Source organism: Aricia agestis, chromosome 3 (genome assembly GCF_905147365.1).
Source record: "Aricia agestis chromosome 3, ilAriAges1.1, whole genome shotgun sequence".
Taxonomy (NCBI): Eukaryota; Metazoa; Arthropoda; class Insecta; order Lepidoptera; family Lycaenidae; genus Aricia; species Aricia agestis.
The window spans coordinates 7,152,548-7,180,279 of NC_056408.1; the positions used below are offsets into that span (position 1 = coordinate 7,152,548).

Sequence of the window (27,732 nt, forward strand, 5' to 3'; positions counted from 1 at the left end):
ACTCGAAATTTCACGGATTATTAAAAATTATACCACACATTTTCAAGAAACATTTTTAAAATTTATGTACTGACAAAACATATTCGCCTGTAAATCGACTGCTCCATAAAAATGCCTACATATTCAAGTGTGACTTCCTTACAACTTAATCTTACAAATTAATAAGACGCATATTGAAAAGGTATCGGCCAGATGGGCACCGATTTGGGCCGTAAACATTCGGAAGCGGACTTTAATCCGGTCATAAAAGTAATCCGAACATAAAGTTACGCGACGATGGACAACATAAGGGTACGGATTTAGTCGCACAAAGATTTTCAAGTAATTAAGATAAAATAGTAGGAGTTTTGTAACCGGAGCCCCGCCCGTTTTTCAACGCTCATACCGAGTTAATCCTCGAGTATGCAATAAAGATGGCGAAGTATTTGTGTTCAGGCAAAATTACCCATATTGAAAATACCCTCGGAGCTAACAGCCGACTAAAGGCTTATTTAAACTCCCTCGATTATATCATAGGTATTTCGTACTCTCGACCAAAATATACTGCAGATCAATATTCAATCGACTTATTGGAAGTAATTCTTCAATAATGCGATTGAGTTACGAGAGACAATTAAATTCGCAGATATTTGGAGTATTGTTCCTCCCGCTCTTATAATTGTTGAGGAATTGGTATCGTAAAATTGTTATATCTTTACTTATTCCTTTCTTAATGATCAAACAAAAACTCTTTGTATTATTCTAAATAAAGCCCAATTTTATATTTAAAAGGATTTATTTACATTTTTTTAAAGAAATTATCATAAAATTATGAATGTAAAATTTAGTTCTTGAACATGAGTTAATGGTCGGATAAGCTTATACTAAAATAGGCTTTACATTAACGTAAAATATTTGGGGTAAGTCCATAATGGCCTTTCAAATTTCTAACGTATTATGTGCGTTTATAATAACATACTGAGGGCTAATAGCTAAGTTAATATAATATCAACGAAATCTACTAGCAAAATCCAGCATGATATTTTAATGTTCATAGATAAAATAACAAGACCAATAAACAAATTGCTTAATAAATTTACTTCGGATTTGTTTGCACTTGTGTCTGATATTAATAATCTTATTTTGTTTACTAAAATGTAAAACCTAGGATATAACATTATAAAATAAACTTTGAAGCGAACTTTACTTCATTTTTAGTGTCCATTAAAATTTTAATGATTACGTTGTACATTTTGATATAATAATTATTATAAAACATAATATAATAAATTAATTATTTCGTCGTTTCTATGCAGAAAAATACGTATTTTTACGACACCCTGTACTTAATAATCGTGCTAGAGCACGTAGACGCCATCGCCATTTGTATCGAATAGGTATTACCGTATTTCTTTATTATTTTTCTACTCGTATTCAAATTCCTGCCGGAGTATCTCAAAATACTTGCCACAACGGGTGGCGAAAAGTTTGATGTATTGACATATTGACAATGTGGGGCCACGCGAGTTCGGAGAACAGAAAAAGGATTGCAAAAAGGGTCGTCGATCACCATTCCTGTCAACATTCCCTTCACTACAGAAGTTGTGCGTCACTTTGTACTTCATATTAAGTCACACGAACACGATGGTAAAATAGTGCAAAAGCGACGGTTTACCTAAATAAGTAATAATTATAATATCATAAGTCAAAACATAATTTATATTATATAATAACCTTAAAATTTTCTGCTTCTAATTATAAAGGACACAATATTATACACTAAAGTATAATAACTTAGTTTTGTTATGCGGTGTACCTTATACCCTGTAGGTATACTGTATAATGTTTAAATATTGTTTCGTTTACATCGGCCTCGATACAGGCGTACTTCACGTGTTCACATCAAATTGGAATTCAGTTCCAATTGAAAACTAGAGTTTTAAATAAATAACGGAAAGTTCACAGAGTTGGTCAATAGTCCTTTATTAACTTCCGTTCCGAAAAAAACTGTTTGACGCTACACGTAGGATCAGTCAATCTAAGCGTATTGTGTTTCAAAATGTTGCTTAAAATTTTCAAAAGCCTGTTAGCTACGCTTTCCTTTGTGATGATTATCGTACAATGCGTCTGTACAAAGTTACTAGTTACTACTATGTGGACAGTAGTAAAGAAACTTTGCCGTAGCCATAAAAACAAACCCAGATACATGTTTACGCTCATGCGACATAATACTGCATTGCTTTGCTACTACAAGTTTGGACAACCTTGGTTTAATTGATATTATTCATGTATGACGTATAAGGGTCAATTCAGACCTCAACGCGACGAGGCGAGGCGAGGCGCAGCGCGGCATAAATTTGTATGGATTTGACAGATTTCAATTGCGTGAGACGTCTTGCGAATCTGTCAAATCCATATACATTTAGAAATGATCTACGCGTCGCGTTGCGGTCTGAATCAACCCTAATAGTATTAACATAACACTGTTACAAAATAACTATTTTGATTAATGACATGCATTCAGTGTTGCCATAACAAAAAACTGTTTAGCATATTTGCAAAGGTAATGTTTCAGCGCTCACAAATTTACTTTAACACTTTACAAATGTTCGGTCCCTTGTAAATAATAAACCTTTTTCGCCGGCCGTATCGAACCTAAGTAAATAGCTCGCGGATAAGTGAGATGAACAATCTGTCTCCCGAGATTTGGGTGAAATACAAATCGCTAGATCATTTTACTTGGTGGATATTTTCCGCCTTTCTTTTTTATATTTTTTAATAAAGCGAGTCTTAATTTCGAAATCGTATATCGTTCAGCTGGCTATCACCAATATAATTCACCAATATAATCACCAATATAATGTATTTGTCACTTATGAAAATTTCACTAATTTTAGAAATTAGGTAATAACACTCCGGTTCTTCTCGCCGGGTTAGTTCCCGAACCGGTGGTAGGCAACATGTAGTTCAACATTCTGAAAATATTTGATTCAAATTTATTCAGAAATAAAACAATTTTTATTTTTAACACAAAACAAATTATAAGCGACCAAATTATCTGAGCCGCAAAAATAAATTCTACACGTTCTTTGTACGTGCTGTGCATGACTAAGTATAACAAACATTTACAAAGTTGCGGAATGAAGATGTCGCGGTCACATTCCAGTCTCGTGCATTCCACAAAATTCCAGAACCCTCGGCCCGTCACCGCCACGGCAGAGGTAAACTTAATAAGTGTCAATGCTGTCACACTCAAGCGAGTCGAAAACTTTACTGTTTAAATTGCAAAGGAACATTTTTGGCACTTTTATAAAGTTAGATTGTTTTGGCCATCGTCGTTTTTATGCTTATTTTCAACTTGATGTTTTATCGTTATGTTCTAAGAATTTTAAGTTTGTAACTTTCGATTTGCGTACAATCAGAGTTTCTTTAAACTTTTACTGAAACCATGTTATGAGACATGTAATGACGTAAATAATTTTCACATGTTTTAATTTAAACAAATATAACTAAGCCATAATGTATTATGTTAATTAATTTAATTAACAATTTATGAAAAATCCACAAAAGATTCGGTCAACTGGCAAATATAACCGACAAGTATTGATGATTTGCAAAAAAGAGGTTTACATTATGAATTAATCAATCGAGTTATAATGATAACGATTCTCGTTTATAATTCGATTATTCGATTAATTCTGCAGGTCAGACGGAACCGACGATTGGAATCGATTGCATAAATTTTAATATTAGCCACGGATGAGCCTCCGTGCTTCATCGAATCGAAAACTGGACGTAATTGGTGTTCATTATTGATAAGCGCTGATGATTCTGATCGAATCGCTTATTTCTAATACGCTTCGATTAATTGCGATGACGAATAATTAATATTGAGCTATCATAATCGTTATGATTAACTAAGATATTCCAAAGCGGGAAGATGGGGTCATGACTACTTCCAAATTTACGGCGTAAGGAATTTATCATAGTCGGAACCGTTGTCTAAATTCCACTTTATATGAAAGTTATTTCAATAAACTAAAGTATTTTAATATTTTTGTTTGCCGATAATTGCAAAACCCGCACAGTTATTAACGAGAAAGAAATATACAAATAACTAGCTATCCCGGTGAACTTCGTGTCACTTTAAAACCTCCCCAGGACTTCTACGAATATTTTAAGACTAAAATCAGCCCAATCCGTTCAGCCGTTTTCGAGTTTTAGCGCGACTAACACATTTGAAATTTAATTTTATATATATAGATTATAATTGTTTTTCTTTATTAAGCTACAACTATAATAAAGAAGCTTAAGTCATAACATATTTAAGGAATGTTCAGATTTCACATCGGATTGCCGTTTTGTATTTTAAGGCCTGGCAACTCTATCCGGGTCAGCTGCGAAATGCAAGCTCTTCGTAGTAATTATTGTCATTTAAATTTCAGACAGATCTTTAGAAATTTAATAGGTCGTAATGTTATATGCGACAGGAGCATTAACTTCAGCAACCTTCGACGTTGAAGCAATGAACTTTTACGGCAGCGACGTATCTTCAATTGAGGATGTTTTATTGTTAAGTATACTTACTTGAAATACTCAAGAAAGTCCTTCTTAAATAACAGCATGACCAAAATTTCCATCATCTCTGAACTAAGGTATGTTATAAGGACTAGAATAAATTTTACTGTGATATAATTAGAAATATTTTTATAGCATTTATTGCATATGCGATTTAAAATGCACTGATATTACTAAATTATACTTATGTGATAAAAAGCTTTTAAAATTTAGAGCTATATGAGTGGACAATTGCACTGGAGCAAAATAAACATTACTTAACATTAATTGAAATTATATTACAGCTTGGAGTTGTCACGAGTCCCGAAAGCCGGGGCTTACGTCAAATCTCTTAATCAATTTAACCTGAGCGATATCACAGGAAGAGGTTAAGAAAATCCCTTTAGAATTCGACTGTAATTTTCTTGATTATCTTTGTCTTGAACTAATCATTTGTAAATTGGGACGAGCGTAAGATTTTGTGGGCGTATAATGGATATTAACTTCTCGATTTTAACATTGGTATTTAACTGAGTAAAGTGTTATAAAAAGAGTGTATTTTGTTTGATAAATGTAACTATTTAGCAAAGTCATTTCTTCATATATTAAGTATATTTCTTATTTCAAAAGTGTTTTAATTATGTTTTAAAAAATCCATCAAATACTCACCAATAAAATACGAGATAAAAACTGCTAGATAACAGAAGTTTAGAATACCCAGTACTCACTTATATCACTTAAAGTAAAGAACATATTCAGTGATTTAATGTTCTGCCAGCGAGTCGACTGGTTTACTCGATAAATCTACCCATTGCAGTTTGCACTTGGCATTATTTAATCTACGTTTACCCGTATTTTGTTTTGCTCGTGGCATGTTTCGAAGAATGTATAAATAAGTGTTGGTGAGTTACGATTTGAAATTGTTCTAAAACTTCTTTCAAAAACTTTGAACTAGAGATTTCTTTACAATCTAAGAAATCATATAAATGTATTATATCATAAACAAGACTAATAATTAAAAACAGTAAAATGTTTATAATTTTCTGTGTTTATTCAAACATTACGAGAAAACTACTGAATTGATTTTAGTATTTTATTTTCTACTCTAATGCTACATAATTCTCATAACATTCCCTTTTGCTATAAAATTTTTCTGTATCATAATCGCAAGAAATATCCTGCAGTTCTCATCCAACAACTCAAAAGATGTGAATATTTAAAACCAATAATACCAGTGGAAATATAAAGCAAATGAAAAGTGATATTCAGAGATAAACCGCCGCAATCCGCATCAAATTCACTTAAACCCCGTCCCCAGTGTCACTCATTGTCTCCATAAGTGCATTGTTCCGTTTGCGCTCTATATCACAATACAAACTATCGTCAAAACGCCACTGTCGAAATTCAGACCTCCTACCGAATTCGCTCGTAAAAGGTTACATACATTTAAATTAAGATTTGATATAATATTATGTTTTAAATAGCTTAGATTTTTTTTCTATTTTATGAATCACTTGTATAAAAAAAATTAGGCAAACTCATATTCTTTCACAAATATAAAAACTCCATAAACTAGTAGCTGGTGTGTTTTCACATAAACATAATATTCAAATCTGCGAATGACTTTAGGCGTGGATGCAAAGCAGAATATACTATCCAAATCCTTCAATATTAACCTAATTTTAATAGGATCCAAGCGATCCTATTAAAATTAGGTTACGGATATTATGCCGTAGTGTTCTGACACAATTTTATACGTGGGAGAGCCATGATTTGGCACGAATGGGCCGGCTCAACTGGAGAAATACCACGTTCTCACAGAAAACCCGCGTGAAACAGCGCTTGCGCTGTGTTTCGCCGAGTGAGTGAGTTTACCGGAGGCCCAATCCCCTACCCTATTCCCTTCCCTACCCTCCCCTATTCCCTTCCCATTCCTACCCTCCCCTATTACCCTATTCCCTCTTAAAGGCTGGCGACGCACCTGCAGCTCTTCTGATGCTACGAGTGTCCATGGGCGACGGAAGTTGCTTTCCATCAGGTGACCCGTTTGCTCGTTTGCCCCCTTATTTCATTAAAAAAATATCATTTCATATTATGCCGTAGTGTTCTGACACAATTTTATACGTGGGAAAGCCATGCTTTGGCACGAATGGGCTGGCTCAACCGGAGAAATACCACGTTCTCACAGAAAACCGGCGTGAAACAGCGCTTGCGCTGTGTTTCGCCGAGTGAGTGAGTTTACCGGAGGCCCAATCCCCTACCCTATTCCCTTCCCTACCCTCCCCTATTCCCTTCCCATTCCTACCATCCCCTATTACCCTATTCCCTCTTAAAGGCCGGCGACGCACCTGCAGCTCTTCTGATGCTGCGAGTGTCCATGGGCGACGGAAGTTGCTTTCCATCAGGTGACCCGTTTGCTAGTTCATTAAAAAAAAAAACAATTTATACGTGCCAGAGACTTTCGGCTCGACATTGCTTATGTAGAGCTTCCACTTGTAGCAGTTTTAACTTACCTGGCACTTCATGGGCTCCGTGTTGATCTGACACATACAGATGCCGGAGTCCTTTGGCTGGACCTTGCTTATGCTCTCACGTATTTTGGCAGTTTATCACTTACCTGGCTCTTCATGGGGTCTGTGTTGATCTGACGCATACAAATGCCGGAGTCCTTCAGCTGGACGTTGCATATAATCTCATGTGTTGTGGCAGTTTATTACTTACCTGGCTCTTTATAGGCTCTTCATAGGGTCTGTGTTGATCTGGTACATATAAGTGCCGGAGTCTTTCGGCTCGACATTGCTGATGTAGAGCCTCCACGTGATGTGACCACAGTTTCCACTTATCTGGCTCTTCATGGGGTTTGTGTTGATCTGACACCTATATACGTGCCGGAGTCTTTCAGCTCAACATGGCTAATATAGAGTTTCCACATGATTGACCGCTTCTCACTTACCTGGCTCTTCATGGGGTATATGTTGATCTGACACATATTATATGTATACGTGCCGGAGTCTTTTAGCTCATTGCTAATATAGAGTTTCCACGAGATATGGCCGCTTCTCACTTACCTGGCTCTTCATGGGGTCCGTGTTGATCTGGCACATATACGTGCCGGAGTCCTTCGGCTCGACATTGCTGATGTAGAGTTTCCACGTGTTGTGGCCATTGTGTGTCACCGATAGCCGCGGGTTGAGGGTAACCATGTGCGTGTGTATCGCCAGGATTGTCTTCGTATCGGACTTTATCCAAGCCACCTGAAAATTGAAACGTTCAATTGAACAGTAAAAAAAAAACTGGAGTTTGTGGATGCCCAAAGAAAATTAGGAATTGCAAACAAGAAAATTTATCTCATTAAAATTATAACTCTATAATATTAAAGTAAGATTAGAGCAATTTAGTACTCGTATGTGTTTTTATTTTTATTTGTCACATAATTATATACAAACAAATTGAAGTTTGCACTCACAAAAAATTAGTTCATAAAATATTTCAGAACTCCAATTTCAGTCTGGTTCTTTGACACGAAATAAAATTTCGTTCGTATCTTTCGTTTATTTTTTGCAGTTCATACGAGTTCGCTTAAATCTTCGCCAGAGAGTGATTTAATAATATCGTAAATAGATATCGGCTACAGCTCTCGATCAGCAAACTCTTACGTTATTTTGTTTACATCCCCATGAAATATGTTTGTAAAGATTATTTGATATTTTTTCAGAAATTTTTGGTATGCACTATGCATAAGATCTAAGGTAAACATATTATATGTAAAAAAAATTGCATGTTATTATTAGAAATATTAGACTGCATAAATTGCTACGAAAACGTAGCAGTGCTACGCTTTCGTAGCTCCCTGCTACGCGAGCTTTAAAATTGTAGGATATTGTCAATTACAAGTCTATGCCAAAGTCAATAGAAAGGGGGCAATAATTTTGGCATTTTTTTGTTTATTCTACTGCAATATTATTTATCATCAATAATTGTTTATCATCAATGTATATAAGATACGAATACGCCTTAGTTATTTTAATACTCTAAATGGATAATATTATTAATGAAAGTTTAATGTTGGCCGGGTAACATCAAAGCCACAAAGTTGAATTTTTAACTTCTGATTACTATTTTCGTTACATAAACAATAGTTTTAACTAAGTGTAACTAATATGAAATTAAAATATGAACTTCAAAATCGTCAAATAAATATTGATTAACAACATGATATGATGTATCAAATACCCACCAAAATAGTCTATGACATTTAGCATTGTATCAACATACCTTGTAACCGGCCAGATGATTGACAGTGCAGGTGAAATGGACGTCTCTACCCTGGGCCACAGTAATGTTCTCCAGGGGCGACAGGAATTCCGGCTCGGGGTCGCTGTAGCCCGACCCCTGCAGCTGACCTGCAAAGTTATCACTTTAATATCGAAGCTGTAGCCCGGTAATAAAGTTTGTATTAATATGTTCGCTGTTTTGCCAATTGCGCCGTATGAAGCAATTCCAATTGACTGTAAATATTTGTTCGTTTCAGTTGTGGGTTTCGTAGTTTGTACGGCTATTTGGGTGAATTGAGCGCATGTAATGCTAATAATTGTGGATGCTATGTCTACAAGAAGTGGATAAGTATATTATGTTGAGGCGGATCCTTAAGTGCGTCTATTTGATGTATTTCTCAGTGATTATAATTACAATTTTGTTAAAATTTGTTAATGATCTTCTGTTCATAATAAATAAGATCCAACACTGAAGAGTTACTTTTTTGATTTTTGTATTTTTGTATGACGCTGTGGCGCCTGTCCATAAAAGTCACGAAAAAATTTGCTCTTTCAGCAATACTGCTTTCACAATTCACAGTGAACTTTATAATAAAGGTGACTCATGTCTCATACACACCCTAGTATTATGACTTTGTTTTGTAACCTGTATATAGGTAGGAAAGTAATTCTCTGGTAGAAAAAATATACTTTTAAGCAAATAGAACATTTTGTTCAGACGCTGATATAGACGTCGTAGATACGAAAATTGGGCAGTTCTGGAAATATTACATATGTACGCGTCGAATTGATAACCTGCTTTTTTTGAATTCGGTTAAAAAGCAATAGATTAAGTATTATAATATACCTAGTATAACAACCTTCGACGCCAAAATTAAAACATAAAAATAAAATCACAATTTTCAAATGGACATTTAATCAAACCGCAAACAGAGTTGGCAAAAATAACATTTTCCGCGAAATGCATGAATATCTAAAATGAATCTAAAGCGTGGCGGAAATAATTAACGGTACACCTTTGTTGCCACGTTGCCAGATCCAAATAAAAATAAACAATGACCTTTTATTCAATTGGCGTGGAACAAACAATATTGATAATGTTTACTTTAGTCATTAAAGCGACTGTTGTCACCGTAGACTGAGGTTCCATGCAGTAAAATTATTTTATAATTGCTGCATTTCTGTGATGTTTTCTTTAGTTTTAATCTTATTTTTTGTAACTATTTCATCAGTCTAATATAAGTAAGAGTGTGCTAAGGAAGAGTGGCCTTTCCTGACACAGGTGTACCAGTACTTAATAGGGAAGATCAACATTTGTTTAATATAATGTGTGTACAATGTTTTGATGAAATAAATATTTACTAGTATTATTATTATAACTTAGGATTAAATTAACAATATTATGAATTCAGAAGTGTGCCTGTCTGTTATTTCTTTACGCTAAAACCGCTGTACTGATTTAGATTAAATGTTGTGTGTTTGTAACTTTGATTTCCGCGAAAGTATACAGAATTAAGGATAGCTTTTAACTCGTCAAAATGCACAGGTATCATCTAGTTTTAAGTCAATATAGTGGAGCTTAAACTTTAAAGACTTCGTACAATGTACAGTAGATTGCAAAAAATATTTTATAAAAGTTAAATATAAGTTGTAAATTATAAACACTTGTTTTGCATTTAATACTACGTATAACTTTTGCTGGATTTTTGCACAAATTGACCCCGACTGAACTATAAAATGCTGTTCTTATGGCAGGCCAACGACATTGACATTTCATGAGCATACCACTTCGAAGTTTGTTTTGTAACAAACGAACTGAATCGCTTTGGCTACATTAATGTTGCATTAACAGTAGAATCAAGGTACTGTTTTAAAATTAAAAATTTCCGCAATAACCAATCAGAATTCCAATAAAAGTCTCTGATTTGTGTTCAGACCATAATTTATAAATCCACAATGAACAGATCGCAATTAGTATCTGCCATTAGAACTCGGCGGACTGTGATTCGGCTTTCGGCGCTGCGATTAAGCTTCGAGAGAGATTCGAAAAAGGGTCCTGAATGTCCCATACTGTGACATCAAAACGATTAATGGCTCTGAGGGAGCATGAATACTTTTTTGTCTACACGACATTGATAAAATTAGATCAACCAATGACGTGAGCACGCGTGTAGTTGTAAGTGAATGGTTTTTTTTGTTTCTTCATAAATAAAGAACCAAATCTTTATGTTCATGCTTATGCTTCATTTATCCTTCGATTTAAACTATAAAAATATGATAAAGTGTGTACAGTATCTACCACTTCACGCTTTATGCCACTGAACTGATATTAACGAAATAAAGTGTAGACATAATTACATATTTTATTCTCGAAAAAGTACCTAGAATAGTAATTTTAACAGTAACAGTTCTCGATAAATAAATGAATTTTAATTTTAATGAAATTGCGGGCAATATCTAGTAAAATAAAGTCAAAGATCTATCAATCTTTACATCTACTTTTACTGTTATTTATAAATAGACTTGATGAATGCATCAAAAACAACTACTTATAATAAAAAATAAAAAAAAACATCTGCTCAGGTATAAACATTTCCGAACTGCTTTTAAAGTATTCTGTAATTCCCTCTCCATACAGTATTATCGCAAAAGGCTTCCCAACTCCGTAGGCATAAACTTTTCCCAGTTCCGGTCGGGCGAAACTCTCCATTACTTCCAACTCTTTAGAAAATTTGACCACGTACTTATCGCGACCATTGACTCCAGGCATTTCAGCTCTCGCATTTTAAAACATAACCTGCTTCTGGGAATACGGCTACAATATAATATGAACGCTACGAAAACCTGTTTAAAATTAGTAACGTAAGGTATAATATTTAAAATAATAATAATGTAATACAAAATTTAACACTTTATTTGAAGTTTGTGTTTCGATTCCCCGTCAAGCTTTAGTGACGTAGACCTATTTGTTACCTATGTATACAAAATGCCTACGAATAATAAAAACTAAGGAAGAGTAACTTAGTCAAAAAAAGTGCACCAAAAGGCTACAAAATGTGACCCGAATACATATGCATATTTATGCATGTGTTCGGTACACATTTTTTGTGTATATATACTCGAGTGACATTAAACCAGGTTGACATGACAATTTTGTCAAATTCATTTTACAAATTGTTTACATATGTAAACAAAACTTACTTTTTACGTAGCTTTTTACAATATTTTTGTTGTTAAAATACCTAAATGCCCTGTGAAATGGTGTAGAAGTCATACAGATACGACTTTTAATACAGGAATAACCTTTCATCTGTAAGTGAATTGTTTAAAATTATGCTTAAATTTCTTGTATTTTTGTCGACCCAAAAAAGATGGTTTATTTAAGTTGGATGCTAGGGTATTTGCATAACATTAAGCTGGTCTCTTTGTGTTTGTCTTATTAAATTTACATGTTATTCTAAAAGTGCAATAATCAAAAAATAATAATATAATCACAAAATTTTTACAAAGTCGCCATGGACAGTGTTATGCAAGATGTAACAATTTAATCATAAACGAAATGTTAGGGTCTGGCTGATATTATACTAAATGCGGTATAAGATGATATGGGTATTCTCATATTTCTTGCTACGGATTTTTTTACAACAAAACAAAAAAACATAATGTAATATATTTTTTTATGAAATAAGGGGGCAAACGAGCAAACGGGTCACCTGATGGAATAATTAGGGTAGGGGATTGGGCGTCCGGTAAACTCACTCACTCGGCGAAACACATTACACAGCGAAAGCGCTGTTTCACGCCGGTTTTCTGTGAGAACATAGTATTTCTCCGGTCGAGCCGGTCCATTCGTGCCGAAGGATGGCTCTCCCACGTATCAAAATCTTAAATCGAAAAATTACGTTCAATCGACAAAAACAAATAAGTACTTCCTTTAATATTGTAAATGAACAAAAATAAAAAACTGCTAACTGTTATTAAAATATTACTTATATTAATTGTGTGTTATAAACTGTACAAAATTTACGTAAGTTTTTAATTTCAATTCTGTAATAATTTAGCACATAGATTTTTGTAATCTGAAAATGTCTTCTCTAGGACCTAGGTGCTCGGACAGTTTTAGATTCGCCCGAGTCGTACAAGGTTTGTTCATAATTATTACATGTATATTATAATTATTATCGATGTCTTAAGTATCAGAGCAAAATGTTTGATTTTAATTTTTAAAATAATAATTATGTGCTTGTTTCTTCGTGATAGTAGATGTGCTTGGTGTATACTGCATAATACTATCCACTTTTGACAATTATTTGTTTCATTAACTATGACAATGACAATAACCGCGCAGGCTGTCGTCCGGCGCGCAATATTATGATACGTTTCCTGGGATACGACCTTGGCGAAAATCTGAATTGTCATATTTTAGTGTTCGAAAAGGAGTCAAATAAAGTCAAATTTAAAACGGTTGAAGAACGGGAATTACGTTTCCTTAGTTTTTATTATTCGTAGCAAAATGCTAAATAATAATAATATAATATACTAATATTACAAAGTAGTAAGGTGTATTGCATCGGATACGTTCGAAATCTTCGATTTTTATTAACTTTGGCACTTATTATAGATTTGGCCGCGGTAAAGGTACCTACGGCTACTTTTTGTGTGAAAATTTATTGTTCCCACGAAACATCTTTCTGCGTGTACAAAGTCACTAGGAACTTTAATATACATATTACATAGTAATTAAATAATTGAAAAAAATACAAAATAATTTTTATCGTAGAATTTTCAACATCTCGATTCTATAATATGAAGTTTACTTATTGAAATATCGACGATTGCTCGAGCATAGGTCCCTGAGGATTAGGTTAGGCCACCTTTATCGTTAGTATTGCGGTTAGATAACTTTCTCGAACCTTCCAATGTTGTTTGTCCACACATCGGCTGTCTTTATGATGATAACGTAAATTAATTATGACGCCCCCAAGCAATAACCCAGTAATCGCAAAACTTATAAATATCAGCACAACATATTTTGTGTTTTTTAGTTATATTAATTATTATGCTCTGATAAATTTATTTATTTATTTATTACAATTCACCAACAGAATATCATCTGGTACATTCAAATAAAAGACAAATAATGGTAATTTACAGGTTAGATGACAGGACGTGATATACAGCATGCAGTGGCTACAAAGAAATTAGTAAAAATGAAATGAGATGAGAATACATCAAAATATAATCATCATTCGTCGCTTCGATGATCACTAAGCATACGCCAAAGCCCCAAAAATCTCTCAAACTATTTCACAATATGCTACGTAATAAATTACATTTGGTTAGCTGAAAACCTGCGCGATGTCAAAGTATGCGTATGACGCGACCCACATACTCTAAAATACTCTAAATAATACGCTCAACACAAGCGACTGCACGTTATTTATTACATCAGACGTTTTTAATTAGATATAATAATTTAACGTTCAGTTTAGTTTTACGTGAGGCTTTCAAATAGCATGTTTGTATCAGTAGATTTCCGCTACTGTGTAATAGCGCGACAATCGTATATTTTTGTAAAAAGTAATCTGTGTTCTTTTTCATAGTCTCCTCTATTTAATATCTATGGACGCTTTATAATATCTATAATATCTATATACGTGTTTTATTTTATTACTAGCTTTTGCCCGCGGCTTCACTCGCGTTAAGAAGTATTATTAGATTCCTATACTTAACTATGTACATTTGAAGACTGTTACAATAGTGGCATAACATAATTTTCTGTCGATTAGAATCCCTTAAAGCCTTTATTTTGTATACCATTTTTTAGTCTGCCTACAGTGTGTGCCAAATGGCTACCATCAAATCACAAACATATCAGTTAATTACTGGAGCAGCTGAACTAATCGGCACTTGCGCCTGTCACTGTGACGCACTGGACCGGTGCCGACAACTGGCCGTAGTGACGTCACATTACATAAATGGATCATAGACTTCTGACTAGGCTTTTTGCTCAACATGTGATTTTTTATGATTAACTCTGGAACAAACTGGCACCAGCAGTATTTCCGGACCTATACGACCTGCGAACCTTCAAGAAAAGAGCGTATTCCCTCTTAAAAGGCCGGCAACGCACCTGCAGCTCTTCTGATGTTGCGAGTGACTTTCCATCAGGCGACCCGTTTGCTCGTTTGCCCCCTTATTTCATAAAAAAAATCTAGAACATAGGTATAGATTTTTTGTTAAATAACTCATTTAATATTAGTTACCAAAAGTACATAGTCAAATTGCTAACATTCCTATTTGTTACTGGACCGCTGTACTGATCGTGGCTATGAACGCTGACTTGGCGGGACGTCACATTAGATAAACGGGCCGTAGGTTTTATATCTTATATCTTTAAACGAGCAATTCTTGTATATATATATAGAATCTCGGAATCGGCTCCAACGATTTTCATGAAATTTTGTAGGGGGTTTCGGGGGTGATAAATCGATCTAGCTAGGAATCATTTTTAGAAAATGTCATTTTATTCGTGTTTCATCGAATACCGAGCAAAGCTCGGTCAAATAGGTAGTATATTATATTATATATATATATATATATATATATATATATATATATATATATATATATATATATATATATATATATATATATATATATATATATATATATATATATATATATATATATATATATATATATATATATATATATATATATATATATATATATATATATATATATATATATATATATATATATATATATATATATATATATATATATATATATATATATATATATATATATATATATATATATAATTGGAATCTCGGAATCGGCTCCAACGATTTTCATGAAATTTAGTATATAGGGGGTTTCGGGGGCGATTAATCGATCTAGCTAGGAATTATTTTCAGAAAATGAGAAAATGAGTGTTCGCTATACCGAGCAAAGCTCGGTATAGCGACAAGCGTGTACATAAAAGATTAACTAGATCTAGATTTTTGTTTACTTACGAGCTACGTAAGCGTAGGAATAGCCATCTGCCATCATGAAATCGCTAACATATTAGTTTATCACTGGTCCGTTGAGCTAATCGTCACTGTGACGCACTGGGCCGGTACTGACAGCCGCTGGCTTGGCGCGACGTCACATTAGATAAACGGCCTGTTAGTTTCTGACTTTTGTGATCATAGTCTTTTTTATATAAGCGTTTTACATAAGAAAAAAATTCGGCCCTCGTGCACGAAGGGTTCCGTACTATTATAGAACAAACATTGTGTGTTTTTTGTATGGGAGCCTTTATTATATATTTTATTTTAATTTTATTATTAATTATTGAAGTATTATAAATACAACTAGAGATCGCCCAATGGTCGAAATTCGACCTTAGTTTCAACGAATCAGGACTACTACCTATATTTTGTAAAAAAAATATTGACTTTAAATCATATGTTTTTCAACTCTTGTCTCTGAGACTTAGCTGGTCTCAGATGGCCGTGTAAGCATTAATAGTATCTTAGATTCAATAAAAAAAACTATAATCCATTTTCAATTTGTCAACTTGTTGTCAACAGACTTCAACTATAAATAAAAGAGTATAATCCGTATGTATAGGCTTGTCACTCAAAATTCTGTCATTTCTCATGTGTGTGTGTTGTAGTGTGTGTAATGTTTTATTTGTTAAAAAAATGTATGATAAAAGCATTATTTCAAAACATTATTAGCTCGATGCACTCCTTCACCATAAAAACTATAACTGTGCAAAATTTCATTCACCTATGTTTCCCCATTTTTCGTCAAAAGGGATACAAATTTTTGGCTCACGTATTAATATATAGATTTGGTAATTTATCAACATTTCAGGTGCCTTCGTGTTGCCATCATTGATATCGAGCAAAAAATGGTAAAAAAATCACGTTTATTGTAAGGAGGCCCCCATAAATATTTAATTTTTTTTTTTTTAGTTATTGTTGTTATAGCGGCAACAAAAATACAAAATCTGTGAAAATTTCAACTCTCTAGCTATTACCGTTCTTGAGTTACAGCCTGAAGACAGACGAAAGACGGACAGACATCAAAGTCTTAGTAATAGGGTCCCGTTTTTACCCTTTGGGTAACCCTAAAAACGACCTGTAAATTTCTGACTTGGTCTTTGGCGATCATAGTTTGATATTCCTTTAATATGTAGAATAATTTTATATTGCCAAACTCTATACTTCAACTCCACCCTAAAGCCTGAGTACTCACGTCATAAATAAGCATTGGTAAAAACGAACATTAGACATGTACATAATTGATATCAGATTTAACATTTTATTCACCGCCAAATAACAGTAATTAAGTATCTACATAAAAGATGGGTATAATATTTAAATAGTATACATCCAAGCTCAACATAAGACCACACATTCATTTCATCCAAGCGAAACATTTTAGGGACCATTGTCCTTACTCTCTCGTCTCGTCGTGGTCTAAAAGGCCGAACGCGCTCAACCATGCTCATTCTTACAACAATATAAAACTTAATGGATATATTTTCTCAACTCATCAACTTTTGGTTTTTGGATACATTTAACATTTAGTAATATAATAAAAAGTTACCCATGTATTTCTATAACACATGCCATGTTAACAAAACAACTGAAGAGTGAAACCACACCTAAGTGATGCTTATGTCACAGTGCAGTTTTGAATTATTTAATACTTTACTTGTTAGTCTGCTTGAGAATAAATTATACCAAAAACTGCAGGAAATAAAGAGTCAAAGATGAAACTACGTTCAGTAAAGTATGGCCATAAAACGATTCCGCCCGCATACAAATCGTTGGTGCAGACGCAATATTCCAAACACTGTAATAAATCACATTTTCATTTCAGCCATATTAAGCCATTATCGTCTAATAGAGCATAAAACATCGGATTCCGTTTGAATACAATCATCGCATTAATCTAAATAGCGCTTCGTTTTTGTTTCCACCCGCATTGTAACGAAACAATAATATTATGTTTGTTTAAGTTGCTAAATAGATATGATTTGTTTAAGATTCTAACGGGCCAAGTAACGCATAATCCTGGCCTTGTATCATGAAACTGTTTAGAGACTCAAATAATCGGACGAGAATGCTGCGTCCTACTCTAACAAACGTGAAATGACGTTGTTAGAGCAGGACAGCATTCTCGTCCGATTGTTTGAGTCTCAAAACAGTTTCGTAGTAGGCCTAAATCGCGTTTTCGAAATTTTTGAAATCGAAACACCATTATAACATCTGATACGACGTGGGGTTTCGGCCTGACCGAGTACACAACCTCGCTGGGTCGGAAGATCTACGTGGGCTGATTCAGAGATAACGAATGAGGTTGGACTTATAATAATATAAGTCCTCTAGAACCAATGATATTCTATGTTACTAACGTAACTAGATTGGAAGTTTACGGTAGCAACGCGTTGCCACTTCGAAGATGCCTGCAGGCATATCTCACATACATAATGACATAACGAATATATGACTTGACATTGTCTTTTGAACAAAAAAGTGGTTACGCATTTCTGAGAATCTTTTGTAAGACATTGCTGCTCTAGTATTTTAGAAACTCATTGTCTAGAACACGTGGTTTGGCGGCTACACCGTACGTAAGATAGTATGTAACAGACAGCGCGACCACACTGCTATGTAAATAAATTGTTACATGCATTTGCTTGTAATCTGGTAGTGCAGTGTAACCAAATCGCGTGTTTATATTGACTTAATATAACCCGGCCAAATATTGTAGGTCCTCTATCCTATGAATCCATTTCTCCGATGGTACAACACACAAACTTAACGAAGTCTCTCTGAAAACTGTATGGACAGCGTTACACTTGGCCCGTTTAAAATACAATTATTGACAACATTATTTTTCAATATGGCGGCCGCGGTTTCCGATTCCGTTCATTTATAATTTATGCCCAGTCCAGCCCGGGATGACATTTAATTATCTGCTCACGTCAAATTAACTCAATACGAGTTCGAACCGCGGTAGGTAACAGCATCATTATCTGCTATCAATTAATTCTTTACTCTTTACACATTCATGCTTTAAACCCACGCATGAAACGATTATAATATGGAACCATCCCATCCTTGGCTGTCATCCATATTGGCACCTAGTAAGATGCACCTTACAAACGAACAGAATTATTAATTAGGAATAATATTGCTGGCGACGCTCGTAAGGAAGTCATAAGTCAATGGGGTTTTTTTTTTTTTTTTTTTTTTTTTTATTATAAAATTGGGGCCGTCTATAGACTGTTCGTCCATATCCTTTTTTTGTTATTTTATTATTTAGATTTTTCGCACCAAGGATAATTGAAATAATATTATGAATTTTAATTAATTGTGGTCCATCACGCCATGGACACTTTTTTTTTTTTTTTTTTTTTAATATGTGTATATATATATTTAATAGAATAGAGTATAATATGTTATACATATAATAAATAAATATATACATTTATTGTTTTATAAATTGCATAATAATAATATTAATGTTTTGAACGGTGAGGTCCCAGTCGGTGTGGCGGCCAGTAGATCCGACATTTTCCGATTTCCTTAGATTTTATGCTGCTCCACCCTTTGCCTTTAGATGTTGTGACATTGGCTTGGTGGAGAGGGGTCACTCAAGCTGGGTGGAGTTTCTAGGTTGTTAAAAAGATATCGTTCTGTGTCGAATCTACCCGCCATGTGGCTTAGGACTTTATCGTTCCTGTCTTTTATAGCCATTTTTATATTATAATCTTTTATGTGTTCGGTTGACACCTCCGTGGCTCTTTTTATGAAGCTTGCCACAGCGTCTCCATCAGTGTCAGTGTAATAGACACAGGTGTTAGTGTGCCGGGATATAGCTACAACTGCATGAGGAACGCTGTCATGGATTGCCAGCTTTCGGGACTTGGTCTGTATGATGATCACCGAAGGACTCGTTAATCCCTGAGCTTCATGGATTGTGAGGACGCGAGAGTCCGTTCCCGATCCATAGCCTGTATTAGTGAGGGCTGCTTTCTCCTCTTGTGTGTGGACAAGATACAGGGTATTTAGATCGGTTTTAGGTATTCTCGCTCCTGTATACTTCATTAGCTTTAGGGACCGCACAATTTCCTTCGATGAATAGATGTTATTATAAAGTCCATGGGGTTTGTACTCAGTAATATACGAGATTATACTGTTCCGCAATGTTTTGCTGCACATTGCTCTCTGTCAGCTTTTCTCAAAGTGAGCTCCGTGGCGCCCTGGTGCTCGCGGGCTCTCAGGCCCTGGGCTCCCAAAGCTCACGGGCGGGCAGAATCCCCAAGCGATACATAAATTGTGTTCAGAAATGTCATCAGACATCATTTATCAAGAGTCATTAAAATCACAATTCCCCACCTTAAAATATCAAAACCCTAGAAAATCAATCAATTATTATGATTTTTTTTTTCTTCCGCACTACCTGTAACCAATGCTACCCTACCCTCAAATCTGACTCTAGCTACGTCCCTGGACTCTATGTATATAATGTGCTCAATCGTAATAAATCCAAACGATATACGTAAACCATACACGGTACATTTCTAAAAAGCATAACGAAACACGAACATTAACAATGTTGAAAAATATTCCCCGCTCAACAATTTCAACATATTGCGAAGATACCGAACACAATTATTATTCATTTACATTTTAAAAACTCGTAAACAACATACTTTAACAGTCGACGGTCCTAGAAAGTTCTCCTTTGTAGCATTTATGCTGTCAGAGTACATTCTTTCGCGAGCTTTCAAACGAAAATTATTTAATTTTTTCATATTTATGAGAACATCGGGGAAATTCACTCTGTTATCTCGTTTTTATGCTTTAATTGGAATGGATTTGTTTGGGAAATCCGTGACTATCGCAGGTGTTTGTGGGGTAACGAGAACTGTCAATATGACGTTAAGCATAAAGTGAATAATTGCCTATTAAAATAAAAACAATTAAATTATGGGTTGAAATCACATACTTACCGTAGTTAGTATTTTTGGGCGAATAAGGAAAACGAGCGAATAAATGTCTGATGGAAAGCGATTACCGTCGTATATTTTCTAAATAATTACAGATACACGAGCTATATTAAAACTATTTTATTATTTTTCGAGCAGATTTGAAATTGCTAAAGAAACTATCACGAAATTAAACCACGCCACCAGCGAGCTTATTTCGAGAATGGCGGGCTTCTAAGAAGCTGGTCTCCTACTTCCACTCAACTGCGTTAAATGAAAATTAATAACCCTATGCGAAACAATCTTTGTTGTTATCGCCTTGAGAGCTTTCGCTTGTTCCACACATACGTTTCAAGCTTGATTTTGTTTTGCGTAATATATTTCATTTATAAAAATATTTGGGGTCCAATTCTCGTCACCTAAATTCATCTCGTCTCGAATTTAACACACATGCGAAATACGTTTAACGGGAGTGATCGAAATGACATTCGGTACGAGAAAGCTTCTGGGACAGTCTAAGAACTGAACTGAAAGGTTCGGGAATTAGGTCCGATTTATAATTACTTTATAATGAGAGACAAATGAATGAACTGATATTCAAAAGTAGATATTTTAATCACAACATATTTTATAACCCTCGGTTTATTAGGGAGAATAAATTTTGGTATTTTCCACAGTGAACAGTTGCCTATGTGTTAATCCAGGGTATCATATAACTCCATAATTTACTTAAAATTGCTCTAGCCTTTTAGACGTGAAGAAGTAACAAACATACAAACTCACAAACTTTCGCCTGTATAATATTAGTGTGATGAATGATGATATACGTATAACTTGGTGACGGTGACTTTATATGAAAATATGAAATAAGATTTTCATTTCATTAATGACAATAATCTTTTCCGGGAATGTAATTTAAACCCGCTCCTGTTTTGGCGGTGCCGTACGCGATTACGTATTCCAATTATTCAGTATTTTATGCCATCGACGCCTATAATTATTACATTCTGATAAAATTGCATTACCACGCTCGCTCATAATTGTCCGAACAATTTGGTGATTAGTTTTTTTAATTGCGGTTTGTACTATTTTTACAATGGCGTAACGATTGTAATTCAATGTATTTGGTTATGCGAAAACAGTAATTTTGTTAATGAATGTATTATTAAAATTTAAAGATTGTCTGTTATAGATTATGATCATGTTCAGGGGCGTAGGTAGTCTAGGTACCGCCCTATCTGCCGTATCAATTATACGGGGCCCCCAACGTGCCGCCAAGGCACGCTACGCTTCTGATCATGTTGTATAATTCATGAAGCCCCAAGCGGCCACATCCGGCCGCGATAACAACAGATAAGCTATTGTGTCTCGTTTTGCCGCGATCGAAAGATATAAGCATAGAGAAATTATACTTTCCTTTGCCTATGATATAAGTTACTATAATTACGTGTATGTAACGTTTATATGATTGGTCATACAACAGTAAAACTTGAATTCGTCGATGTAAAAAAAAATATTATTTATGCTTCAAGCTCCAAGCGGTCACATGCGACCGCGATAACAATAGAAAGGCTATTGTGTCTCGTTTTTCCACGAAGATTAAAATACTATTCTAATAATATGTATCCGAAACAACATAAATTCTAGACCTTTACAATATTAACCTTTATAACATTGCAAACATAATACAATGTAACATTAATGCGATGAGTGATACGGCGCGGGCAGTAGTTATTCAGAACGGCGGTTTCAATTTCGGCGGTATAATGAAACAATGTGGAACTTGGCCACATGGAGTGCTAGAACAATTAAAAGAAAAGGTTGTATAAAGTGTTTTCAATTAAACTTGGAATCCGCTAAGGCGGTGCGACGTGAGGGAATCTAGGGCACTAAACTGCAACATCCGTTTCAGCAAACATTTATTAGTTTTGGTGCAATCTTATCCCCATTCCCCCAATCATGAAATGACTTTTGAGGTCGTGAATACCTTATGTAATCCGGATTCCAGAATAAATTAAAGAAGATAGTAAAATAATATTTAATTTACATATTTGTTGCAATTCCGAAACTATAGCTTATATTCCAGACCACAACTGCAAACTTTAAATACTATTAGGGAAACGTTGAGACGGAGCACGATTAACAGTCTTCATACAATTAGAAAAACCATAACACGTACCACGGTACTTCAAAAAATTTTTGTGCATCAATAAGATTTGTAGTTTTGTACCTCATTTAATAATTTGCTCTTAATTAATACCTCAGAATTCACATGCCCCAAATGCCGACTAGCCTAAGCAGAACTTCAGTTTGCTTATGTCACATGCACTGACTGCATGCGGGCTTTCCAGTTATGCATTTCACAATTAACATCAAAGGCCTTTTAGGTTAGATTTTAGATTACCATTCATTTAATAGTATTTCAGACAAAAGTATCAAAATCCAAACTTACTAAGGATTTGTAATAGAGTAAACTGGATGTCATGAAATCAAGTTGAGCAAAAAGTTGCATAATATAACGATTATTGTACTATCAGAGAAGTTGATTCCTAGGCAGATGGAGGACCTAAGTAATTTCCCCTCATCAGACCGATCACAGCTAACATTGAATTGACACAATTGGACCAAATGACGCAGGTCCGTCAACTACCTAGCAGGTGCGGTCCGAATGGGGGGGGTCACAGGGGACATGACCCCCCCCAAAATCTAAGGTAAAATTGAAAAATCTTGCCAAAGAATAAAAGGAAATTTCTAGCTATCCCCTAAACACCACTTCGCCCGACCTTAGACAGCTGCTGTGAACTTAGAACCGTCCGAGGGCGCAGATAAAAAAAAATTGTGTAGTGACTACTGGTGACCCCCCCCCCCCCCCCCCCAAATTTCAGGCTGCGACCGCGCCTGCTGCCTAGGAATCAATGTCCTCGATGGTAAATACATACTAAATGACGCCTGCAACTCCGTTGCGCCAAAATTCGTTTATCGCACGAAAGCCATGATTTTTCCGGGATAAAAAGTGTCCTATGTTCTTCGGGACTCAATCTACCAAATTTCAGCAAAATCGGTTCAATGGTTTTGACGTGAAGAGGTAAGAGACCGACAGCCACACTTTCGCATAATATTACTATGGATTTTAATTAGCTGCGAACAAATCGGTTAAGCAGTTTTGATGTCATCCATATTCCATATATACAAGCAATAAAATATTTTCTCTATAATAAATAATCTATACATACATATAAATAAAATTGGAGTGTCTGTTTGTAATATTGAAAGAACCGTTTTAACTACATGCATAAGAATGTTTATAGGGTACAGATACCAAAACAACAGTTTTTACAATTTTTGTCTATATGTCTGTCTGTCTGTTTGTTCCGGATAATCTCTGAAACGGCTGGAGCGATTTTGACAGGACTTTTTTAGGCATGTAGCTGATGTAGTAAGGAATAACTTAGGCTACTTTTTAACCAACTTCCGAAAAGGAGGAGGATATATTTCACTTTTTTATAATGGTTCGCGGACATCTCCGGCAATTGTGAACCGATTTCCAAAATCCTTTTGTTGTTGAATGAGATGTAGCCCAAATTTGGTAACATGATCACAAAAGTGGTGATTTGATGATGCAATCCATGAGAAATCGATGGGGCTCCTTGAAATGTATATGGAAACACATAGTAATTTTACGCTTTTCTGAAGAATTTTAAGCTTAAACTACCAAAAAATAAGAATTTGCGCCGAAGTATACCCTGGTTCCGCAGGTGCTGTACAGAACTCTTGAATCCTTATACCTCTAGATACGGCATACCTGTTCGGCAATTTTGGCGTTGTTTCAACAACTAAAAGCGTATTTAAATGTCAATGTGTCAATTTAAATACTACTCGTAATCATTATCATTACTATAATTAGGCCGTGTATCATCACGTTACATTAGGTATTATAAAAACTCTTGCCTTTGATTATATTATTGTTCCACCGTTTTTTACTGATTTTCAAAACTGATTTGTAGCTGTATAGTGTTTATATACACTATAGAGGTACAATAACCCGAATTTGGTACATTGCTTACGAAAGTGGTGTTATGATAATGAGGTATTAGTACTCCTGTATTTTTTTGGGACACAAATAGACGCGTCAACTATTTCTGTATTCAATCTTCATAATTTTTAAGTCGGTACGAGTAGCAGCTAACTTCAGCGTAATTTCTATGTGCAATTTACCGCATAACACATATTGACCATTTTTTTTAATCTAAAAATAAATGTAAGCATAGCAAGTTCACCTTCAAGGATAGACATAATATTCTATGGCGAGCTTTTTTGTAGATCTAGAAAAGGTTTTTTTTATGAAATAAGGGGACAAACGAGCAAACGGGTCACCTGATGGAAAGCAACTTCCGTCGCCCATGGACACTCGCAGCATCAGAAAAGCTGCAGGTGCGTTGCCGGCCTTTTAAGAGGGAATAGGGTAATAGGGGAGGGTTAGGATGGGATGGAAAGGGAATAGGGGAGGGTAGGGAAGGGAATAGGGTAGGGTATTGGGCCTCCGGTAAACTCACTCACTCGGCGAAACACAGCGCAAGCGCTGTTTCACGCCGGTTTTCTGTGAAAACGTGGTATTTCTCCGGTCGAGCCGGCCCATTCGTGCCGAAGCATGGCTCTCCCACGTCTGAAAATATTTCCGCCATACATTCTTTTATTATTACCTATGTCTCATATCATAATTCATAGAGCTTAATTTTTTCCGACAAATGTGTACTCAAATGGACACAGAAACTAAACAATTTAAATATGCCTAAATCTCCCGAAAAATCATTATTTCGATTGAAAAGAGCATGAAAATCCGTGCACTGGTTTTTAATTATAAGTATACCACGATCAGACATACAGACAGACAGAACTAAGGACTTTTAGTGATTAATAAAATTTAAATACGGGCATTTGTTGTATGGGAGCCTCCTTCAAATACTTTCTTTAAGTATTTTGTTTTTAGTATTTTTGTTGCTATAACGGCATTAGAAAACGATTAGTTATGCCAACTATCTAGCTAGCGCGGTTTTTGAGATACAGCCTGGAGACGGACAGACAGACAATCTTCAAAGTCTTTATAATAAATTCCCATTTTTACTATTTGGGTAAGGAACCTTAAAAAGGGAAAATTTATTCTTTTTCATTATCTTTGTTATCACATTTTCCTAACGCGGATGAAGTCGCGAGCAACAGCTAGTATTAATAATAATACTCACACAAAACTAGCCAGTGAAAATATATTATTAAAATATATTTGCCGAAAATGGTACAAATATCAAAGACTTTAATATTTGTGACTTGGAAACTGATCAATTTATTCACTGGTACCGAAAGAAAATTAATGTTTTCAAAGACCCGTAAGACGACCAGGAGAAAATTAAGCTCAGAATTGCTATTTATACAGAATTTCGGTAGGTCAAATGTCATTGACTGGTGAAGTTGATATGTTTTAAATCTGGGAGCACGGCAGTGCTCCAGCCAAGCTTTTTAGCAAAGGCACGGCCGTACCATACCTTTCTCGAAGCGGTTCGCGGCTTTTTCACACCCCCTTTATCTTCGATGTTAACAAAGCTAGGGATTTAAAATTTCGGTGACTAGGAGCAAATACTAAAACTAGCTTAACCTCCAAATTACATAACATTTCGATAAATAGTTTAATAGTTACGGATGATCAAAGTTACTACATTTTGCCACTCACTGACTGACAGATCATCAAAATTCTAAGGTACTTCTAGTAGACTTAGAAACTTGAAATTTGGCAACAAGGTGGATCGTTATCCACACTGAGAGGATAAATTATGAAACTGGCCAAGTGCGAGTCGGACTGGCGTACATAGGGTTCCGTACCGTAAATTTGTATGGGAGCCCTCACAAGTGTATGTACTTATTATTACTTATAATTATTATAGTTAAAATACAATTAAGTATTTTCTGAAATTTTCAAAAACTTTACTTTTACCATTATGGATATAGAGCAAAAAAGAGCAAAAAAACCTGTTTGTTGTATGACACCCCCCATTAATTATTTATTTTATTTTAGTTGGACTATTAGCTTTTATAGCGACAACAAAAGTACATAATTTGTCAAAAATTTAAATATCTACCTATTGCGGTACTCGAGATCTAGCCTCGTGACAGACGGACGGACGACAGACAGACAACGAAGTCTAGACTCATTAGGAATAGGCTCCCGTTTTCATCCTTTGGGCAAGGAAACCAAAACACTGAAAAGTATAATATAACTTTATTAAATAAAAGAAAAGATTTTAATGTTTTTTTTATGAAATAAGGGGGCAAGCGAGCAAACGGGTCACCTGATGGAAAGCAACTTCCGACGCCCATGGACACTCGCAGCATCAGAAGAGCTGCAGGTGCGTTGCCGGCCTTTTAAGAGGGAATAGGGTAATAGGGGAGAATAGGGATAGGGGGAGAATAGGGATGGGAAGGGAATAGGGGAGGGTAGGGAAGGGAATAGGGTAGGGGATTGGGCCTCCGGTAAAGTCACTCACTCGGTGAAACACAGCGCTAGCGCTGTTTCACACCGGTTTTCTGTGAGAACGTGGTATTTCTCCGGTCGAGCCGGCCCATTCGTGCCGAAGCATGGCTCTCCCACGTATTTGTGGCTTTGCAAGAACATTAAAAATGAGTTTCGACTTCATAATAATTATTTTACGTACAGAAGGAAATATATTAAAAATAGTGTTAACAAAGTTAACAATGAAACTATGATAATTAGATTCGATTAAAATATAAATGAAATCAGAACTGCGAATTACGATGTACACTTCATACTCGCTCGATAGTAAATGTTGTAGCACTCTCTTTATATCGCGGAACCGCTTGTTTGCGGAGTATAATTATTATGGTTAAAAATAATCCGGGATAGGTCGTAAT

The 27,732-nt window shown here is 35.1% G+C and overlaps 1 protein-coding gene across 1 annotated transcript in view; it reads right to left on the bottom strand.

Annotated features, from left to right (window-relative positions):
- LOC121725514 (lachesin-like) overlaps positions 1 to 27,732 on the bottom strand; it is an 83,369-nt gene that overhangs the window by 19,197 nt on the left and 36,440 nt on the right. The window contains exons 3-4 of the mRNA XM_042112517.1: positions 8,812 to 8,939; positions 7,605 to 7,790 (exon numbers count right to left, since the gene is read on the bottom strand). Of these exons, the coding sequence (XP_041968451.1) occupies positions 7,605 to 7,790; positions 8,812 to 8,939 (314 nt within the window). The remainder of the gene's footprint in view (positions 1 to 7,604; positions 7,791 to 8,811; positions 8,940 to 27,732) is intronic.